Source organism: Lacerta agilis, chromosome 1 (assembly GCF_009819535.1).
Source record: "Lacerta agilis isolate rLacAgi1 chromosome 1, rLacAgi1.pri, whole genome shotgun sequence".
NCBI lineage: Eukaryota > Metazoa > Chordata > Lepidosauria > Squamata > Lacertidae > Lacerta > Lacerta agilis.
This window is the reverse complement of record NC_046312.1, coordinates 105,241,199-105,262,107: the sequence shown is the minus strand read 5'-3', so window position 1 is coordinate 105,262,107 and position 20,909 is coordinate 105,241,199. Positions and strand designations below refer to the sequence as shown.

At 40.0% G+C, this 20,909-nt stretch overlaps 1 protein-coding gene across 1 annotated transcript; it reads right to left on the bottom strand.

Annotated features, from left to right (window-relative positions):
* Positions 1 to 312: 312 nt before the first annotated feature.
* GCA (grancalcin) lies at positions 313 to 15,722 on the bottom strand. Its single transcript, XM_033166041.1, has 8 exons — positions 15,511 to 15,722; positions 13,108 to 13,284; positions 7,227 to 7,296; positions 6,041 to 6,084; positions 5,029 to 5,176; positions 3,796 to 3,909; positions 2,396 to 2,454; positions 313 to 529 (listed from the first exon to the last, which is right to left on the bottom strand). Exons 1-8 carry the CDS (start codon positions 15,532 to 15,534, stop codon positions 503 to 505), a joined length of 663 nt encoding a protein of 220 aa, XP_033021932.1. The 5' UTR covers positions 15,535 to 15,722; the 3' UTR covers positions 313 to 502.
* Positions 15,723 to 20,909: the final 5,187 nt, after the last annotated feature.

Genomic DNA, 20,909 nt, shown 5'->3' with positions numbered 1-20,909 from the left:
AAGAAGAAATATGTTTTAAGTTTGTACTTGTGACAAATACTATTTCTTATTTATTCCAGGCATTTATTATTTCATAGGCGTGCAGCACATGAAACAACTGAGGTTGTAGAACACTAGAATGCCAATTACAGCTAATCTTTATTGCAATTTAAGCCAGCAGGTATTGGGGGAGTACACTTTAAGATAAACTAAACCCTGTTTATAACCATTACATGAAATGTGATTGTTTCCTCTTATCAATCCTGAGAGCATAATCCCAAAATATAAAAAGTCTACCATCCATATGCATAAAGAATGGCACACTTCTAAGAATTACTGTAAAATGTGAACATTTGTTTATTGTCAAACTACACACTAAAAGTCAAATATATTTATACAGAAATGATGCATTAGCAGGCAGAAATGTGGAAAAATCAATGGCAGCTTCATTTTCACAGCATTTTCAGTTAGTTTTCTCAAAGTAGTTGAAATTATACATGGAATTTTCTTCCACAATTGGCACTCAGATAGCCATGGTGCACTGCAAGAACTGAAAAACAAAAGCAATTGTAGTATTAACTGCCAATTTAAAGAAAGGGATTTTTTTAACTAGACAAAGAATGAACATAGTGCAGTTTGGGATTTGTTCACTATACGCAGCTCTAGAAGTAAAAGATATTGGGGCCAATTGTCAAGATCAGAGCAGAATTCTGCTCACAAAATGTTTTTGTTGAAGGAAGGGAGGAGGAGGAAGCTTCACCCTATAAGTCCATTGTGCCCCTGAAAATATGCACAGGAGGGTTGGTATTGTTGGCAATCAGCGCAGGGGTTTTTCCTACTTTCATGAACAGTAGCCTCAAAAGCCCTTGTGTGAAAAAATTGAGTTTACTGCTTACAGGAGTGCAACAGTGGATTCAAGCAAATATAAAAAGGTAAAAATGTGCCAGGCAAATAATATCATTGACCAACGAATCATAACTGAAGTTAGATATACTTTATTATCAAAACAGAGTCAAGTTTTTTTACTGTATGCCAGCAACAGCAAAAACCACCAAACCCCAAAACACACAGATTATCACCATCCTACACAGTACTTTCATTACTTGAACAAAGAGTACTAATGCAACAAGAGAGGCAAAATTTGCTAATGAAAATCATCTGCCCTGAAACTGTGATAAAGCATAGACATGCATCTGCTTAGTTTTAGATGCCTTGGCAGTCTGTTCCTTGTATATTTGTATCTTTGCAGGCTGAAAGCTACACATAGTGGTAGGGTTTGGCAATTACAGCGAGTTCTGCTACTGTTGAGATGGAAATTGAGAGAACTGAATATGCAGTTCAAAGAAATCTATTTGATCCATTCTTCCAACTGCTTTTCATGACAGTAGTAATAGTCCAGAAAAATAATTAAAGAACTGTGAATGAGTTACCAGTACCTGCCCCAAACACTTATGTTTTCCCAGCTGAAGGACATGCCATACATATCCCAAATCTGAGAAACAGTATTTAATGCACAAAGGACCAGTATTTTGAATACAACGTGTGCACACACCTGCCTAATAACACATTAGTCAAGACTACTCTAACAGAGTGGGCTGGTTCAGATGACCATACCCCTTCACAGCAGGAATAAAACAGGAACTCTTCAACTAATTTCCTATGAACCATGGCTTCATATCCTGACTTATTCCAAAGCAGTTACTCAGTTTCCTGGTTCAGACAAAATAGAGTTTTGGAATATTTAAATAGTTTACGGAATATTTCACTCACAAAAAGGAGCAAAAAAGCGACATGCAGGGCCAAGAGACTCATTCATCTCTCTGCTTAAATAGAGATGATCTGCTCAGTCAGTAGAGCATGAGATTCTTAATCCTAGGGTTGTGGATTCAAGCCCCAGGCTACATGAAAGATTCCTGAATTGGTTGGACTAGGTGACCCTCATGATCCCTTCCAACTCTACAATTCTATGATCCAATACCTAACCGCAGTCAAAATAAGGCCCATAACAACATTTGCAGTTACTATTAAGATGCATTAGAAATGCATTCTGTTTTTGCAGATTTTCCAATGCAAAATTTATTGGAACTCCTGCTGTACTATTAGCATTCATACAAATAGTTTCCAAAGGCTGAACATCCTGGAGTACAGTATAACCAAAATGGCTAATCAAGATTTTAAGCATGACAGTTCAACTGAACTAAGGGTGTTCGGAGAAAAACACAGTCCAAAAACTTGTTTAATGCATGGGACACCACAGATGAGATTCTGAAAGAAGTTCAACACTATTCTGAGATTATTTCCTAAGAACAATCACTACTTTGAGAGTATTCTTTCTCCAGAAAAAAAATCTGAAAATATTGCAGGTACATAATGAAAGTTATAATTTGAACAACCAGTTATTAATTATGTTACTTACATCATCGTATACAAGATTCACAATGCCCTGTTGCATGCTGTCTCTTCTCCTAAAGAAATCTGTTTTAAAAAAGTAACATTTATGTTGTAAACATTCTGATGCACAATCTGAAACTTGTTTGCATGCTCAAGTCTCACTGACTGCAACTGGGCTAAAATATTCAACCAAACACAAGATTAAATCCTCCAAAAGCAACCTTTTCAATCGAGTTACAATAAATTCCTCTAACTGACAAAGAAATCAGACAATTCTCTCAGTATTCTGTTCAGTCCTAATCAAGTCAACGGGATTATACAAGGCACAAAATTTGGCCCCAGATGTTTCAAGTTTATGCCGTGCTTTGCAGCTACCTGAATATCATGCTCCCAGACCCAACTGCTAAGTATTTTGTCACATTTACTGCATTTTGTATTTCACAATGACCTGATTTTTAAGCTGAAAAAAGTAAGAGTGCACAGAGTCCTTAGGTTGCATCAGATACTGCCTACAAAAGAGCGAACAGACTTCTGCTTGCATATTGGGACTTCGCCTTCCTCTCCTCTTGCTTGCACACCCTCGAAATCTGCTCTGGAGGATTGGCAATCCTTCAGAGAAGATTTTGGGGTGTGCAGGAGAAACAGAAAGGGGAAGTGAGTGGAAGCCCACTTGCACATTATGGGATTTCACCCCTTAAATTTAATCTCACTTCAGATTCTAATGCTGCATTACTTACAGACATGCATCAACCTTTCCACAGTTCAAACCGTGCTCAAGGCAGTTGACAACATAGAAAAAATTACATAGTTACAAATGTAACAAATTACAGGTGGGTAGCCGTGTTGGTCTGCCATAGTCAAAACAAAATCGAAAATTCTTTCTAGTAGCACCTTAGAGACCAACTGAGTTTGTTCCTGGTATGAGCTTTCGTGTGCATGCACACTTCTTCAGATACACTGAAACAGAAGTCACCAGATCCTTAAATATAGTGGGGGAGTGGGGAGGGGTATTACTCAGAAGGGTGGTGGGAATGGGTGATAGGCTGATAAGTGTGGAAAACCTGTTGACGACTCGGCTGCAATTAGTCTTGCAGGGAAAGGCAAGGGGTGAGATGGCTAAAGATGGCTTTGTTATGTATAATGAGATAAGAATCCAATGTCTTTGTTCAAACCAGGTTTCTCCATGGTTTTAAGTTTGGTGATAAGTTGCAATTCAGCCACTTCTCTTTCCAGTCTATTTCTGAAATTTCTTTGTATTAAGACAGCTACTTTGAGATCTTTTATAGAATGTCCTGGGAGATTGAAGTGTTCTCCTACTGGTTTCTCTGTCTTGTGATTCCTGATATCAGATTTAATGTAACAAAAATAGTCATCAACTGGCATCAGATACAGGATTGTTACAAAAATAACTATAAAATACCTTACCCGTCAAAGCCCGAAGCTTCACACAGCAAGCCACATAGTCATCAAAAAAGATTCTGCCATTCTTGCTGTAACGTTTTACAATAGAAATTAATGTCTGTGGGCTTAGCCTATAACCTAGACAAGGTCAAGGAGAAAAACATGTTTGTAAGATCAACTTGAGAGCAAACAAGCATTTTTGTTATCTTAATATTTATAAACAGTTCCTAGCATTCACAGCCCTCTTTGAACTAAAACTCAAAAGGGGAACACAATACATGCACTCCAAGAATAAAGCAGATGTTGAGTAAGGGGGCTGCATTTTCCCCTTCTAGGTACAGTGGAGAAATTATAGAATACTATGATATATGCCTTCCTTCCCAGACTAAGGGAAGGAAGGCCGGTCCATTGCTCTAAGGACTGTCTCACACATTCATTAGGGACCTTGATATGGATGTCAGGAGCAGAGATGGGCAAGTGAAAGAGAATTGCTAAACCTTCCTCCCAAAATGCTTTTCCTGCAATGTGTAAATATGGATTTAGAGCCCAAACTGTGAGAAGGGGACTGTACAGAAGGAAGCAAGAGGCAAGTAAGAGAAGGAATAAGCACATGGCTGATTCTAGACCACCACCTACCCCATTTTACAAAGACATGGGCTCCCAGAATCACATCTACAGCTGTAATGCTGGTCCCAAACCCCGAGTTCTCAGGCACATTGATCAGAATAGATTACTAGAAACTAATAGGACTTCATTGATGTCCTCGCAATCAATCTCCCTTTTCCCTAAAAGGAAAGCTAGCAGCTTTTTCTACTGTGCTCACACTGAAACTATCACCTTCTGTCATGTATGCCTGAGCAATTCAATCCTGCATTATTTGTGTACCCTGTAATCAATCAACGAAGATTTTCAAAATCCCTGACAATTCAGACCAATGGTTGTTTTGTATGAAGATGCTTTGAGAAGAGGGCAGCAATATGTGATTCAACTTTATCCTTTCAAATGTCAGACTCCTGTTCACATACATCCTTCAATACTCTGCTCAGAGTTCATTTAAAGGCTTGTTCTTCTACCCATAGACTGACCAAGTTATGACCAAGATTTATCTAGAGCCAATCACTAAAATGAGATGTTAATACTGTATACTGTCCTGAATGTATCATTTTTAAGTACCGGTACTCTTCCTAGCAACCCATTCTACTTTTACAGGGGAAAAATTAGTTACTTGAAAATACATGTCTAGCCAACGTATCATACCCATAGCTACAATGACTTGAGTCAATTCATGAAGTTCCACAGTTCCGCTTCGGTCTTGATCTATCATCATGAAATTTTGTTTCCAAGCACTGAGAGCGGCCCAGAGTTCCTTAAATTCATTGTATCCCATTTTCCCAGTATTCTCTCTCTAATGCAATAGTTAAGAAAACAGACCATCTTGAAGAAAGTTGGTGAACAGAAATACATAAACCTGTATTAGATTATTATTTTTTTGAACACATATCTTCCAACTTCTTATTCAGGAGTTTGCTTAGAACATTTTAAGCTGCTGTTTTACGTTCAGATTATCAGAGCAAGTGAAATTATTTCTTGTTTTTTTGTTTATTTACACGCTGCAAAGGGTCAAGAAGGAAAATCCTTAATATATCAGTGTGTTCCAAGGCACCACAACATCAAGCACTGCCAACCTAGGTGGTATGAAATTCAGTTTATTTTAAGTCTACCGTAGTATGCTTTCCAAACTTATCTCTAATATTACAGGCTTTCTTGTTTGTTTTTAAAACCACACACATTACTTTAAGTTATTTCCTGTCACTTGGTACATAAATACCATTCAATATTCACTACTTTGTTGCTGCTGGTCACATTTGAGTTGGGATAGCCCAGTAACTAGCACATGCTGGCTAACACACTGAGCCTGTAGTTTAAACTACAATTCTCACTGCACAAAGCCAGCAGCTGTAGCTTAACTGCCAGAATCAGTGTCCAGAATTAGCTGTGCTAATGTATCCAGTTTCTGTTAACACAAAATATGGGGTGAAGGTTCTAAAGTATGTTTTTGAATGCTTAGCTGGCCGTACAACCTCATCAATCTTAGTTTGTTGGATAAACTAAGTCTTTTCATATTTCAAAACAAGTACCGGTATGTTCCTAAACATATTCAGAACCCTGCATCCCTAAACCTTGGTCCTGTTGTATATTGAACCTGGGTCCAGCTGGTTTCATATGAAATGAAGTTTGCAGTTATACTTAAAGACTTTTTCAAGGATACATCCAACATTGATATCATAATTCTGCACGTCTCCAAGCTGAATGCTGAAATTACAAGTGAAAGATGCATTAATTCTAGATGGCATATATTGATTTCAGCTCTAATCACTATTGTTCAAACTATCACGACTAGCAAAATAATGAAGTTTATAAAGACTAGCAATTCATGTACAGGTAATGGCTAGCAAAACAATGGCTAATTTATATATAAAAGAGAGACATAATGAAAATGTATTCAGAATAAATAATTTTCCTATTTTAAAGGTTGTATACAACCTGTGTGAATTAGCATGAGAATGGAGGATACTATAAATTTACATCAGAATAGTAAAAGGGAAAAAAAACTATTCCTTGATAAAAACAATTCAAGTACCGGTAGCATGCAAAGCATGCTATGAATTGAGTTCAAATTATCAACTGAAAGAATTCAGCAATGAATATGCTTCCTTGATAGGCAGAAAGTGAGCGAACTATTCTTGGAATTCTGAATAACCTGTTTAGTTCCCTATCAGAAGTATCCACAAGCAGGAATAAGTATTCCAAGCCACCTGAACAATCAAGTAAGCTATGCAAATAGTTGAAAACATCAACGGCAGGAGGCAGAGCAAGAGGAACATCTGAATTCTGAGCTCTTAGGATACACAGTCACACTTTCATGTATATCCAGGTCCACTACATACTATGGAAATGCCAATCATCACATGCTATAGTTTGTATAGAAATCATTCCTTAACATTTTTTAAAGCCATCTGCCACACTCATTGTTTGCTGCATTACACATGTTGCAATAACATTAAATGCAATATTTATCACTCAAGGCATAACTGCCCAAACAAGTCATGTGGCTACAGATACAGAGAGGCAAACAGGACTTAAGCAAGTTAAGAGGGAAATGAAGAACAATCTTCCCTGACTCAAACCTGGGAGACCCGAATTAAAATCTCCACTCAGCTGTGAATCTTGCTGGGAGACCTTGGGTTGCTCACAGTCTCTCAGCCTAACCTACCTTGCACCACCTTGAGCACCTTGGAGAAAGGTGGAATATAAATCTAATAACAAACTTAATGTTTCACACTGCATCTCCCATCAGCCCCGGTCAGTGCAGCACTGGCCAAGACAGATAGAAGAATGCAATAAATACTTCGTGGAGATTGAATGTAAGGTGTTCAGAAGCAACAAAGTCTTACGAGAGTAAGTTCCACTGATTCCAGACTGGGTTAGACATCTCTGTAGCTCCTCAGCATCCACTTCACCATCCTGTAAAATGAATGCATAACAAATTTGTGGTTCAAGTATACCAACCTATCTAGTAATACAAAATGTGTGAATTTTATTTGTTAGCCAACTGTTCTACCTCAATTAAGAGAATTAGAATACTTTATGAAAATTCCTCATCTAGAAATATTCCAAAGTAATTAAATTATATAACAAAGCAGTAACTAACATTTCCTAATTTTTTTAAAAATGAAGAACTTCCTCATGTCCTGCAGTGACATCTTGCAATAGCACAGCTTTTTCATATGAAGTTTTTCTGCTTAATTTTTTTTCCACATGTTGAATGTTTTTTTAAAAGAGTTTCATGCGCAGCTTTGTAAATCACAAGGCGGATTATTTTAAAACCAACACAAAATGGCTTTTCCCCACCGTTATCTATTTCCCTGCAGGAATACCCTATACCTATATGTTCATTGTTGTTTCCCAGGTCAGCTCAAATCCAGCTGCGTACAAAAAAGGATCAAAAAGTTACCTTAAGTTTAAAAAGATATCTACATGCGAGAATAGTACAGATAAAAAACCCAGAAAATGAAATGAAAGACTATAAAGTAGTTCTTTGAACAGTTCTGAAACTCTGTACTAATGCCAGTGAGCTACTTGTTTGATCAACTAAAGCTTATCACACAGAAGATTTGCTTACAATGACATGAAGCATTTCAACAACCATGGCACATCAATACATTATCCTACTAAGATGCCACACCTAACACGGCACAAAGACTCTTGTCTCCTAACATGCAATCTATGTAAATATTACTGTAAATTACTTTATATCATCTACTCCCCTGGGATGATTTTTATAGCAATAAATAAAAATGAAAAGCTTAGTGTGAGCTTCTCCAATGAAAATGTATAGTGGGAAGTAAATTCAAAACCCACTACTTCATTTGCACCCCATGCAAGCCCTATTATCCTAAAGTGACTGGGCTTCTTACAATAAGTTTCCCAGAAGCATGTGTAAATGTATCTCTTGTTCTAACCTGAAAGGGATTATTTTCCTCCTGGCTAGGTCTAAGAAACTATTCTATGCTCATCATAGGTTTCAGGAGAAAGAATATGAACTTGTGTTATTTAGCCACATTTAAACACTTAGTCATGACCCGGAAGCTGTATGCTGGCTCCCTCGGCAAGTAAAGCGAGATGAGCACCGCAACCCCAGAGTCGTCCACGACTGGACCCAACGGTCAGGGGTCCCTTTACCTTTAAACACTAGAGGTCAAACATCTCTAGTAAACTGTGGGTCTATGTAGTCACATCCTAGAGATAATTGTCCAATATGACTATGCAATAGTGTGAAGGTACTTACGCCATTTACCCACAAATACAAAATAATTTTCATTGGGTAAGCTCACAGGAAAGAAGGATTGTTGGAATTTGATGGTAAATACATTTCTGAGTCTCACTGACTGACCACAATGCAACAACACTCAGAAATGATTTCACTAGCTTGCTTTTACCCTCCCCTCCAAAAGTAATACCCATGTTACTGCAAGTTTCTACCTGATCAGTTCTTTTGAGTGTCAAGGCCCACGCTTCCATCACCCCACTGGTCCTGCTACATGGCAGATGACAGACTGTGCTTATTTGACTGGTACTTCAGGAGTGAATGTTTATTCCTCCTATAAAAAACTAAATTTACTAAAATATTACACTTGGAGAAAATCAAAGCACGTAATTTCCCCCCCCCTTTTCATATGTTACCCCATTTACATACAATTAATCTAAAGTAGTGGTTTTCAAACTATGTATTGGGGAACCCTTGAGTTCCTCAGAAGCTTATCAAGGGTTTAACAAAAACAGTTATGTGAAAAACTTCCCAGAAAAATGGCTTGCCAATATCTTTCCTGATCTCTCACAGCTGCAGGGCTGTGCTCAGTACATTCTGGAGCCCTCGCAGAGCAACCTTAAGCAATTTACTCCACAGCAATTTCCACTGCATTCAATGGACCTTACTCCTTTGTAAGGGTGTTCAGGATGCAAGGTCAGTTTCTATAGAGCCAAAAAGCTCGGATCCTACTTAAGATAAATTCTGAAATGTGTATTACAGAACATGCTTAATTCCTTTGATCCACAGCAGGTACCTACGGTGTGCTTCATCAGGTAAGACAAAGTGGAAAGGGTTCCCTGAAGATACAAAGTTTGAAAACCACTTCTGTAAAGCTTTGAGTAATGAAAAGGTGGCAGTGCTTCATAATGTTCTTATTTCCAAAAGAGGAACTACATTTGAAACCAAAATATGGCACACCACATAACATCCAACCTATATTTTTACCTGGAATCTACATTTAATTATGTGCTAGTCTAATACAGGTATGCTGCTGAACTACAACTCTCACCAGCCCCAGCAAGCATGGCCAATGCTCAGGGATGATGGGAGTTTTAGTTCAGCAACATCTGGAAGGCCAAAGGTTCCCCGCAGCTACTCTAACATATACATGGAGTTCCTAAAGTTACAAGAGTTTCCCATTATCTTCAGTATTCTTTTTCATATTTATAGGCTGTTCCTTATGACTAGAACACAGTTGCACTATTGGGCAAGCCATTTAAAAAACAACAACTCATTTCTTCAAGGACTTTCCTAGATTTCTATGGACTCACCAACTCTCAGTACAATGAACCCCTATCCTGCCTGCCATTAATCAAGACCTTGCTGCCTTAACTACTTCAAATGTAAACTGGGGGCCTGAATCCAGTGATGCACCCACAAGACTTCAGTATTGTTTAGAAAACTTTATAGAAGGGCTGGAAATTGTTACATTAAAATTATTCTACTTAATTAAAAAAATGAAAGCTACTTTATATATTGGCCACTTTTCTAGACTTCAGTCATGGCTTACCTTAAGCCATTTCCTTATACAGTATTTCTGGTGAAGTCATTCAACAACTCACCCACACAGTGTCTAGTGCTTGGTCTTCAATGTGACACCCATTACCACCATGGTGTCCTCATGGAGCTTTCTAATCTCATTTTGGGGAGCTCAGAGTGTCACAAGTTTTAGACTTCCAAATGTGCTCCTGGGCTCAAGGAGGCTAGCTAGCGATCCCAGGCCTAGTGTTTCAAAGCAGTAGCTGCCAGAGTGAAGCACACTAGTTCTGCTTTGAACTTAACAGTGTCTCTGGTTCTCCAGAAGAATAAAACAGGAAGCAAATACTAGAATTTGCTAATTACCTTCCTTTCTCCTTTTCTGGTTTCAGTAAGGTCTGCCTTACAATCTGAAGTGGCAAGGAGCCATTATCCCTGTGCACAAAGGAAGACCACCTGTCTCACCATCACTTACTAGTGCTACCCCAGAACACACTGCTGTATTCCCCAATCTAGAAACACAAAGGGGTACTCTGGAAATTTTCTTTCTCTGCTAGAAGAAAAGAAAACCCTAAGCTCTCTCTCCTCCTACAGTCCACTTCAGGTACAATCCTCTATCAACTTTCCACTGCTTAGACTAGCTTCAGAAAAGCATACTCAATATTCACACATGCTCATTTAATAAGTATCAGAGTTCTAACAACTAGCTTAAAATCCCCTCATCTATCAGCTTGTCCCAATGACCAGAGAGGTAGAAGAGCATGAATTTGGCCAGAAGCATTTGTTTTCCCAGCAACTATGCAAACAAAACATAACAAATAAGGTTCTACCTTGTGACCTAGTTCACATCTCACATTAAGCAATTATTAAAATAATATATAATCTGCTGTGAATGAGCAGCATGCTGCTGCACGCTGCTGGAATCACAAGTGTTTCACTCCTTCCCTTCTTCTGCAAACAAGCAAACCATGGAATGGTTTGCCATGTTGTCCAAACTCAGGCTACTGCTTGTTTGAGCCTACTATGAGCCTACGTTTGGCTAACATGACAAATCAGACCATGCCTTGTTTTCTAGACAGCACCCAGTAGCAGTCAGTGAGGAGCACAGTGTCTGCAATTTCAACAGTGTGCATAATATCTTAACAATAATTTACTGTGGTGTGAAACCATGCCTAAGTGTGGTCTCCCAATATCTCCATTCAAAAGTGCTTTCCTTTCATGCTATGCAGTTGAGCCTTTTTTTAGTTAAAGAACTACTGTGTTGTTTTAGACCAAGATTAAATGATACTAAAATAGTACCAAAATATTCATTACACATTCATTACCTGCAGTGATCAGTTACTCCCACCCAATACCACTTTTGTGGACTAGGAGTGCCATCTAGAGAAGGCAGTTGCTACATCAGATGACATGTGATTATTCTCAGAAGCATTTCTCTATTAGCTCATTGGTCCTACAAAAGGAGCACTATATATAATCAAATGGATCTATGCACACCAAAGGCATCAATGCCTTTACTTTAAAAAGTCATGTGTGATGTGAATAACACTAGGTTATCTCCAGTGGTGTCCATGCATGAATGAGAAGCGCCTGAAGTCATACAATAGGAGTTTACCTTTTTGTCCTATCTCCCTCAGTCTCTCCCGTTGTACCCAAAATCTTAACTATAGGGTCAGGGGACTTTCTGGACTAGATTTTTGGGGATGGAAGGGGGAGGAAAGAAAGGAGAGCAGAAGTCTGCTTGTGCAATGTTGCCTGCTTTGTTGTTGTTGTTGTTGTTGGTGGTGGTGTTGTTGTTATTATTATTTCATCCAAGGTCCTTGTTGATCATTAAAATACAGTTGTTTTAATATGCTGGTTCTTTGCAACCATCACTTACAATGTGAAGAGTGGGCTTTTGGACCTGGCTTAATCACACCAGCACCAAAATTTGAAATGGTACCCCTGGTATGAAGAAGACAATCACAAATGAAAGTTGTGCCTTCCATAAAATGTCTTACTGAAATGCTAACATGTAGGATGTAACATGTAACAACTTGAAACCTTGCTCGGTGAAGACTGTAGAAATTAAAATGCCAAGGGGGGAAAATCTAAACGAGTTACTCACCTGGAACTGGAGTTCTTCATGAATATTGCCTTTGCAGATCCACACTCTCGAGAGAATGCATATTGGCATCACAAGTCCCAAAACGCTCTAGAGACCAATGACCTGTGGGGCCATGCATATGCCCTTTCGTAAATCTTTACTATAACCTTTTTTTTAACCAGTCGTTTTGCCCAGATTACACTGGTGCTACTCTATAAAATACCTAGCCACATACAATGTATATGACTCTTCCAACCCAGAAGCCTGCTTCAGACACAAAATTTAAAAATGCTCACTTAATTATTACTTCATTAATAACTTTACAAAATTCTATATAATCCTCTCAGCACTGAAAAGGGAGCACCAAGGCAGTTACAACCGCCTCCCCATCCTTATGACATATAATCCTGGAAATAAAATTATCTGCTCAGTGATTTGCAGCCAAGGAGCTAAAGTATCAAATTTAAGAGTCCCCACATTCTTACAAAGAGAACCTTTTGTTTCAAAGACTAGGCAGTATGTATTAAAGTTGCAGACAAAACACTTTTTGAGATACAATGTTTCTGAGATGATACAAGAAAACTTAATATCTAAATCTATGAGTAAGAGCCAAATTTACACATGTAGTTGACTGACCAGGTGGAAAAAGAACGTGACTAAGGAGCTTGGCCAGTTTTCAACAGTATCACAATCCCCTAAAAAAGAAATAAAAAGAAATAGAACTATCTAATGCCCATCTTCAATTTACAATGTTTTCAAGCTGCAAATCACTGACAGATCTATACAGATGTTATTGTTAACATGTTAGCAAACAAATTCCTGAGGACTAGTCTATGCCTTACACTACAATCAAAACAAAGAGCCCTCTTTCAAAACTTTAAGACAGTAACTTGAACTAACATACCTGTCCAGCAATAGCACTGAAAAATGTCCACAAGGGATCAGCAGCAGCGGCTGCAGCATAGGCACCAGAATAAACAGAATAGCCAGGAGATCCACCATGGGCCACACTTTGCACTCCTCCGGGAACTGGTTGACCCATTGCCATTTGCATTGGCACCTGCCCACGGTAAGCTCCATACTTTGGTGGGGTGGGAGGGAGAGGAAAAGAAGAACATACATATTTCACTATATTTACCAGCTCATCACAAACATGTACTGTCTATAACAGATTATTCTATTTTCACTGAATTGAAATGCCTCACAAATTTAGGGTGTGTATGTGCACTACAATTCTAATATCACTACATCTTACTATGGTAACATTTACACTTATAGAAACAAATAGTATACTTGACTGCTAATTTGGGATTCACTACTGTAAGGGTATGGTGGCACAGGAGGCATGGTACTCTGGCAGTACATAAAGGGCAGTTCAACAAAGTAACATCAGAACAGAAGCAAACCAAACAAAGGAGTACCAGAAAGCAGTGCTGGAAATCTGAGTTTCCCCAATAGTGTTTGCAAAATTGCACCAGCAAAGAAAAAGCTAGTTAGTTCAGCTACTTTTGCGGTGGTGATGCAAGCTACTTCAACTAAGTACACTGTACCTAGCCAAATGAGGAAAAATATGATGACTACTTACAAATACAAAGTAGTCCAAAGCACACCAGTGGTTAATATTTTGTTTCAACTAGCTTCCTTTAAGTGAAGGAACTCGAGTACCATTATAAATTGACTATTTTTATTTGTGCAGTAAGCCAGGAAGCAGACTACTACCATCAAAGCTTCCCTTATTCTAGAGCAGGGTTTCCCAAACTTGGGTCTCCAGCTGTTTTGGGACTACAATTCCCATCATCCCTGCCCACTGGTCTTGCTAGCAAGGGAGGATGGGACTTGTGGTCCGAAAACAGCTGGAGACCCAAGTTTGGGAAACACTGTTCTAGAGGCTAGGGAAGTAGGAGGTTTAGCATTAAATGCCAGGAAAACACTCTTAGGGTAAGCTTTTTTTCTGAATGTCATCAAAAAAGTTCTTGTATACCATTTCCAAACACACCTGGCAAGTATTTGACTACTGCCAACCACAAGGCTGGCCTGTTTTAATTTTTGAGTAGAAAAAACAGTCCTACTTAGAAATTTATATCTTACCAAATTCACTTGGATGCAATTAAACAATTATTTTGACTCCATTTGAGTTAAAGTTTAAGGCTAGACTTCTAGCCACACACATATATATTAATGGGGTAGCAAACAGGTGCTTGAGATTTCACCTGATCTTCCCTCCAGATCAAAAGAGGAGGAGAGAAGTCCAGGAGATTTTTTTTTTTTGAAATCTTGTTTTTATGATGTATGTTGGATATATGATTGGAAAACTTTAATTTGAAAAAATAAATAAATTTATATATAAAAAAGGAGATTTCACGTGATTTAATCAAAAGGCAGAGAAACCAAATATTCTCTTAAAGCAAGAACAGATGGGTTGCTATTCATCCATTCTTAGAACCTTTAACTTGCCTGGCATTTTAAAAATCAATTCAGGCTGCAGTCATGACCCTATTTACCTGGGATGCAGAGCAGTGACAAAAGACAAATTATCCTTCCCTGCAACCCCCCCCCCACAATGTCCCATATTAGATAGCTTAAAATCAGCAATCACAGCGACAGCTGAAATGATTTCCCCAGGCCCCATCCGCTGTCTTCCCACACCTACAGCAGTACATTTTCAGTGCTTTTAATCAAGGGGCCTAAGAACACCAGTACTGCTCTTACAGATCACCCAGTTTCTAGAAGCACAGCCTAAACACTCAAAAATCTTCACATATTTAACGCTGGCCCTGCTTGCTAGGCCTTTAAGCGGTGGCTCCACAACCATGAATTAAGCATTCAAATTTAATAGGATGACAAATGGTACGTCATCCACAAGGCACAGGCTGGGCCAGTTATGAAAAGAAAGAAAGGGAGACGTGTTTTTTTTTCCTCCTCCTTTTTTCTTTTTTTAAAATGGCAACCCTTTAGCTCTTTTGATGTTTCCACCCGCTGTAAGAGAACAGAGTCCTCCTTCCCTCACTCCCTCCTTCCTCGCCTCTTGTACTGCACACATTAATGGCTCCTCCGCCAACTACCCGGGGGAGGGGGCGCTCGGCGGAAGGAGACCTATTTCGGGAAGGCCTTAAAAAGAAGGGCCTGGAGCTTGAAGGGCCGCCCGGGCTCCCTCGGCTTTGACCCCAGCCGGGAGGACGAGCAAGGAGAGACTGACAGCCGCACCGCCAGATAAAAGCCCGGCCGGGCACGAGCGGGCGGGTGGGGGAGGGACGGACAGACAGACCGACAGACGGGCCTTCCCTCCAATCACGCCCTTTCTACTCACCGCTCCGAACCCTGGGTACGTCATGTCGACGTTTATGAGAGGAAAAAACCGTTGAGAGCGGGGTGGGGGAGGGGGAGCCGTTTCCCGGATTCGCAGCTCGGCCGGACTCGAATCTACCACGACGGCCGCTCCGCTATCTCGCCAGCTCTTGCCGCGGTGGCTTCCTCCTTCTTCCTGAAGTCGTCGCACGGAGAAGCGGAAGTTCCTTCACGGCGCTCGCCCGCCCTCTAGCCGCTGCTTTTGGCTTTTGACTGGCTGAAGCTTCGCCCCGCCCTCCGCTCGCGATAGGCCTCCGAGCTGAGGAAGCAAGGGCGGAAGAGTGAAATGGGCCGCGGAGTTCGGCTGTATGCGTGAGGGAAGGCAGGTTCGAAGAAAGACGGCACCAGTGACGTCTGAACCGGAAGTAGAGGGGCGGGATGAAGATCAGGCCATTGTTTTGCACCACTCTGACAGGCATATGAAACTCTTCCGCCTTGGAGGCCGCTAGATGGGCCACAGAGACAAAAAATATAGGAGTTATGCATCCCGTTGCCTAGATAGAGCACTTCTGGGTCTTCGCCATTAAAATCCGAAAAGAGAGTTTGCTGCGGGGCGAGGGGATAGGGAGCATCAAGGGAATTTTCCAATATGGTTTTTTTACTTATTTTTTTCTGCTTTTTAATTGTTTTTCTGGGTATGATTTGCAAGTATTTTCTTTTCTTTTTTAGATGAATGTCGATTTTTGCAGTAGGAGTTTGAAAGTTGGGGCAGCCATTGGACTCTAAGAAGCAGGCCCCTTTTGACACTTAAGATTTCTTAATGAGGCCCTGTTCCAGATTCCATCTTATGAGTGTTCCATTATCTTACTTAGTATTTTGAAATATATAAGCTGTACACAAAAATACAATGTAAAGCCAATAAAACCTTAGGGAAGTTTTTAATGTTTGACGTTTTATTAAACTCTTATATTTGTTGGGCAACCCAGTCAGATGGGTTGGGTACAAATAAAATTATTATTATTACTATTATTATTCAAATTTAATTAATAAAGATAGTATTATAAGAACAAAACAATTAAAAATAATAAGTATTATAAGAACAGAATAGATTAATAATAATAAAAACATCAATATTATAAGAACAGGTTAAAAACCCGATTCTCCGTAGAAATGGTAAACCTGGATTAAATGGCCACGAGCAGCACTGAGTCCACAGCAAAATGTCATGTAGAAGCAACCTGTGCACTTCACACATAGATCAAATGCCACCAGATCTTTTTGTCTCTTTTTTTTTTAATGGGGGAGCTTTATTGAAGTACTTATAGATCTCACTTTCATATTAAATACCACAAGGTGGTATGCAACCTGAAAACCCAACACTGCAATAAAAAAATCAGAATGTCAGACACATCGGTAAAGCCAACTGGGCAAAGAATCTCAGGTTTGAAAAGGCCTTTTCGAATAACAGTTTTTGACAAATTTAAGAAAACAAGCAGGCAGGACTTCTGTCAAACCTCTATTGGCAAGCAGTTCCACAGACTGGGACTGCCACATCAAGGCTCAGTCCCAGGTAAAAGGCTAACTGAATGTCAAGGAGCATGTGGGACCCAGGGCCCCATCAGAAGATGTCAGCAATAGGAGGCTGAGCTTTAGAAATTAGCAAGTCCTTCAGGTGGTGGTGGTTGTTTAGTCATTTACCGGTAGTTGTATCCGACTCTTTGTGACCCCATGGACAGGCACTCCTGTCTTCCACTGCCTCCCGCAGTTTGGTCAGACTCATGTTAGTAGCTTCAAGAACACTGTCCAACCATCTCGTCCTCTGTCGTCCCCTTCACCTTGTGCCCTCAATCTTTCCCAACATCAGGGTCTTTTCCAGGGAGTCTTCTCTTTTCATGAGGTGGCCAAAGTATTGGAGCCTCAGCTTCAGGATCTGTCCTTCCAGTGAGCACTCAGGGCTGATTTCCTTCAGAATGGATAGGTTTGATCTTGCAGTCCATGGGACTCTCAAGAGTCCTCCAGCACCATAATTCAAAAGCATCAATTCTTCGGCAATCAGCCTCATTTATGGTCCAGTTCTCACTTCCATATATTACTACTGGGAAAACCATAGCTTTAACTGTATGGACCTTTGTCGGCAAGGTGATGTCTCTGCTTTTTAAGATGCTGTCTAGGTTTGTCATTGGTTTCCTCCCAAGAAGCAGGCGTCTTTTAATTTCATGACTGCTGTCACCATGTGCAGTGATCATGGAGCCCAAGAAAGTAAAATATCTCACTGCCTCCATTTCCCCCCCTTCTATTTGCCAGGAGGTGATGGGACCAGTGGCCATGATCTTAGTTTTTTTTATGTTGAGCTTCAGACCATATTTTGCACTCTCCTCTTTCACCCTCATTAAAAGGTTCTTTAATTCCTCCTCACTTTCTGCCATCAAGGTTGTGTCATCAGCATATCTGAGGTTGTTGATATTTCTTCCGGCAATCTTAATTCCGGCTTGGGATTCAACCAGTCCAGCCTTTCGCATGATGAATTCTGCATATAAGTTAAATAAGCAGGGAGACAATATACAACCTTGTCGTACTCCTTTCCCAATTTTGAACCAATCAGTTATTCCATATCCAGTTCTAACTGTAGCTTCTTGTCCCACAGAGAGATTTCTCAGGAGACAGATGAGGTGATCAAGCACTCCCATTTCTTTAAGAACTTGCCATAGTTTGCTGTGGTTGACACAGTCAAATGCTTTTCTGTAGTCAATGAAGCAGAAGTAGATGTTTTTCTGGAACTCTCTAGCTTTCTCCATAATCCAGCGCATGCTTGCAATTTGGGCTCTGGTTCCTCTGCCCCTTCAAAATCCAGCTTGCACTTCTGGGAGTTCTCGGTCCACATACTGCTTAAACCTGCCTGGTAGAATTTCAAGCATAACCTTGCTACCCTGTTTCTCCTAAAATAAGACATAGCCATAAAATAAGCCATAGCAGGATTTCTATGCATTTGCGAAATATAAGCCGTTCCCCAAAAATAAGCCATACCCCGAAAATAAGCCATAGTGACGTGGTACCTCCCATTAAAACAGCCTGGAGAGGCGTGGCTATGCAGCGTACCGATGCGACACGGTTAAAATAAGACATCTCTTGAAAATAAGCCATACTGTGTTTTGTTGAGCGAAAAAATATATAAGACGGTGTCTTATTTTAGGAGAAACACGGTAGCATGTGAAATGAGTGCAATTGTGTGGTAGTTGGAGGCCAAGATGGACAGGTCATAGTGGAGAGTTTTGACTAAATGTGATCCACCTGGAGCAGAAACTGGCAAGCCACTCTAGTATCCCTACCAAGAAAACTCCATGGACAAAGAAAACAGTCCTTCAGGTACTAAGGGCCAAAGACAGTAAGTGTTCAAGATTGTACATCTTTCAATGTAGAGCACCAAGTTGGTTTATTTGTTCTTCTCAGTTATGCCTTTCAGAGCAGTCGATGGCCACTGCATTATGTAAACATTTCATACTGTATTAGGAAATATTAGGCAACATTCACTTAACATTTAGGCTTCCCTAAACAAAAGGAAACCAATCAAAACATGATAGCTGCATTGTTGATAACCTTTTATTTTATATGGTATGTATGCAAACATGATGCAATAGCTAGAAATAAAGCATAGAAATGTTATTGGCACTGCTTTCATCATGTCTGGTTCCATTTCAGAATCTCTCTATTGGCATTTCCTCCTTAATTTCAATCAATCAGTCTCCTTTATTGGCATAGAAAAAGTGCATTGTATACATGGATTGGAAAACGGCATGAAACTTGGTAGGAGATACTTTAGGATAAAACTGTCCAGACACTGTGAGGGGTGAAAATGGCTCTTAGGACCCATGGTGATGTAATTTCATAGTGTCATTTAAAAAGCCTGCCACGTTCTCCACAATGTCATTACTACAATTGTTCAGCAGATAAGACACCCTGGGAGAGTCAGTGCGATAAATCCCCTCCTTCAATAAGGGACCTAAATACTTATATATTTTTTGCATAAAATGGGCAATAAAATAAAACATGGCTGATGGATTCAACCTGTTTTGTACCACAAACTGGTGTAAATAGCACAAAGCTGGTGTAAATATGTCCTGGTGTCCTCGCCAAGCTGGTGTCCTGGCCAAACGAGGGTGGAATTCCCAATACCAATGGGGAACAGGTTTTTGTTTTTGTTTTTTTGCTGCACTGCAAAGGGTTTGGAATTCAATCTCTAGGATTCTGTCTGGAGTGCTTCCAATTGTGGGAGCATAAGCAGCCACTCAAGTGATAGGCTACAGGTTCTGGTTTCACTCTAAATGCAAGCTAGCCATTTACCACCTTGGTTTTAAAATCCATAAAGAGGGAAAATAAAAGTGAGAAATGCCAGTTGCACTTATTATCAGGGAGAGTGCCAGTCACTTGTACTTTTGTTTTTTTAGAAACGATACTTCCCTTCTTATTGTGAATCAAACCTAAAGAAGCCCGCTTTGGTAAAATCCCCTTCAGCACTAGCTCAAGTTCACACACTTGAATTAGAGGCAGGGATTTATTTATTTTTACTTTATTTTGTAAAAGCACTCTTACACGCAGATTCTAAGCACATTTATTCCAAAGCAGTCTCACTTCATTCAACAGGATTCACTTCCAAGTGTGCACACGACTTGTGCCATTTTGGCTGAAAACACCACCAAAGATTTCAACCTTTGCTATTTTGTCGGTGGGATTCAGTCACATACCAGCAAATTTATGTTGTACAATTGAAGTAGATTCAGCAGCCTTCCTTGCACCCCAAACCCACTTTCCAAAAATAACGGGGAGGGGGGGAGAGACTCTGGATGTTAAGAAAACTTATAGAGAAATGTGTTGGAAAGTGTGGTTTGACAATTGCTTGACATTACACTGAAATTTCCAGACAGCCCGCTGACTGAGCATTCATAGAGTGTGCCTGGGAGTTTCTAGAAACTAAGCAACATTTGTGATTTTTTTTTTAAAGGATAGTGTAATTTGTGAGTGTGGACCTGCCACGCTAAAAAGCATCCATTTTGCTTTGTTTGCAGGGAGGTTAAACATCCAGTGTGTCAGGCAAGTCTTCCCTGAGTGCATTTTCCCTGAACATTCTTGCAAAAAAGTCCTCTCTTTTTTGGTGTGTGTGTAAATGGAATTGTTCTGCAAGTGCTTCAAAATAGCTTTGCTTACCAGGCATGTGATTGAATCTCGGCAGAAAATTTTTGTTGTTTAGTCGTTTAGTCGAGACAGTCAAGAAACCCCTATTGTGCAACCTGCCAGTAAACAAATCTGAATGAAGGCTCAATAATTAAACAGCCCCCCCCCCGGAAGTGACCCAAGGGCCTTGAGCCAAACTGGATGCAGAGCAGCAGCGACGGGAACCTGCGATCCTGGAACATTTTGCACTCCAGT

Coding starts and splice junctions, on each gene's coding strand:
- GCA (XM_033166041.1), bottom strand. CDS start 15,534: ATGACGTACCCAGGGTTCGGAGCG. Junction 6,085..7,226: donor AATCAGTGGAACTTACTCTC/GTAAGACTTTGT, acceptor TTGTAATTTCAG/CATTCAGCTTGGAGACGTGC. Junction 530..2,395: donor TGAATCTTGTATACGATGAT/GTAAGTAACATA, acceptor TTTGTTTTTCAG/TTCTTGCAGTGCACCATGGC.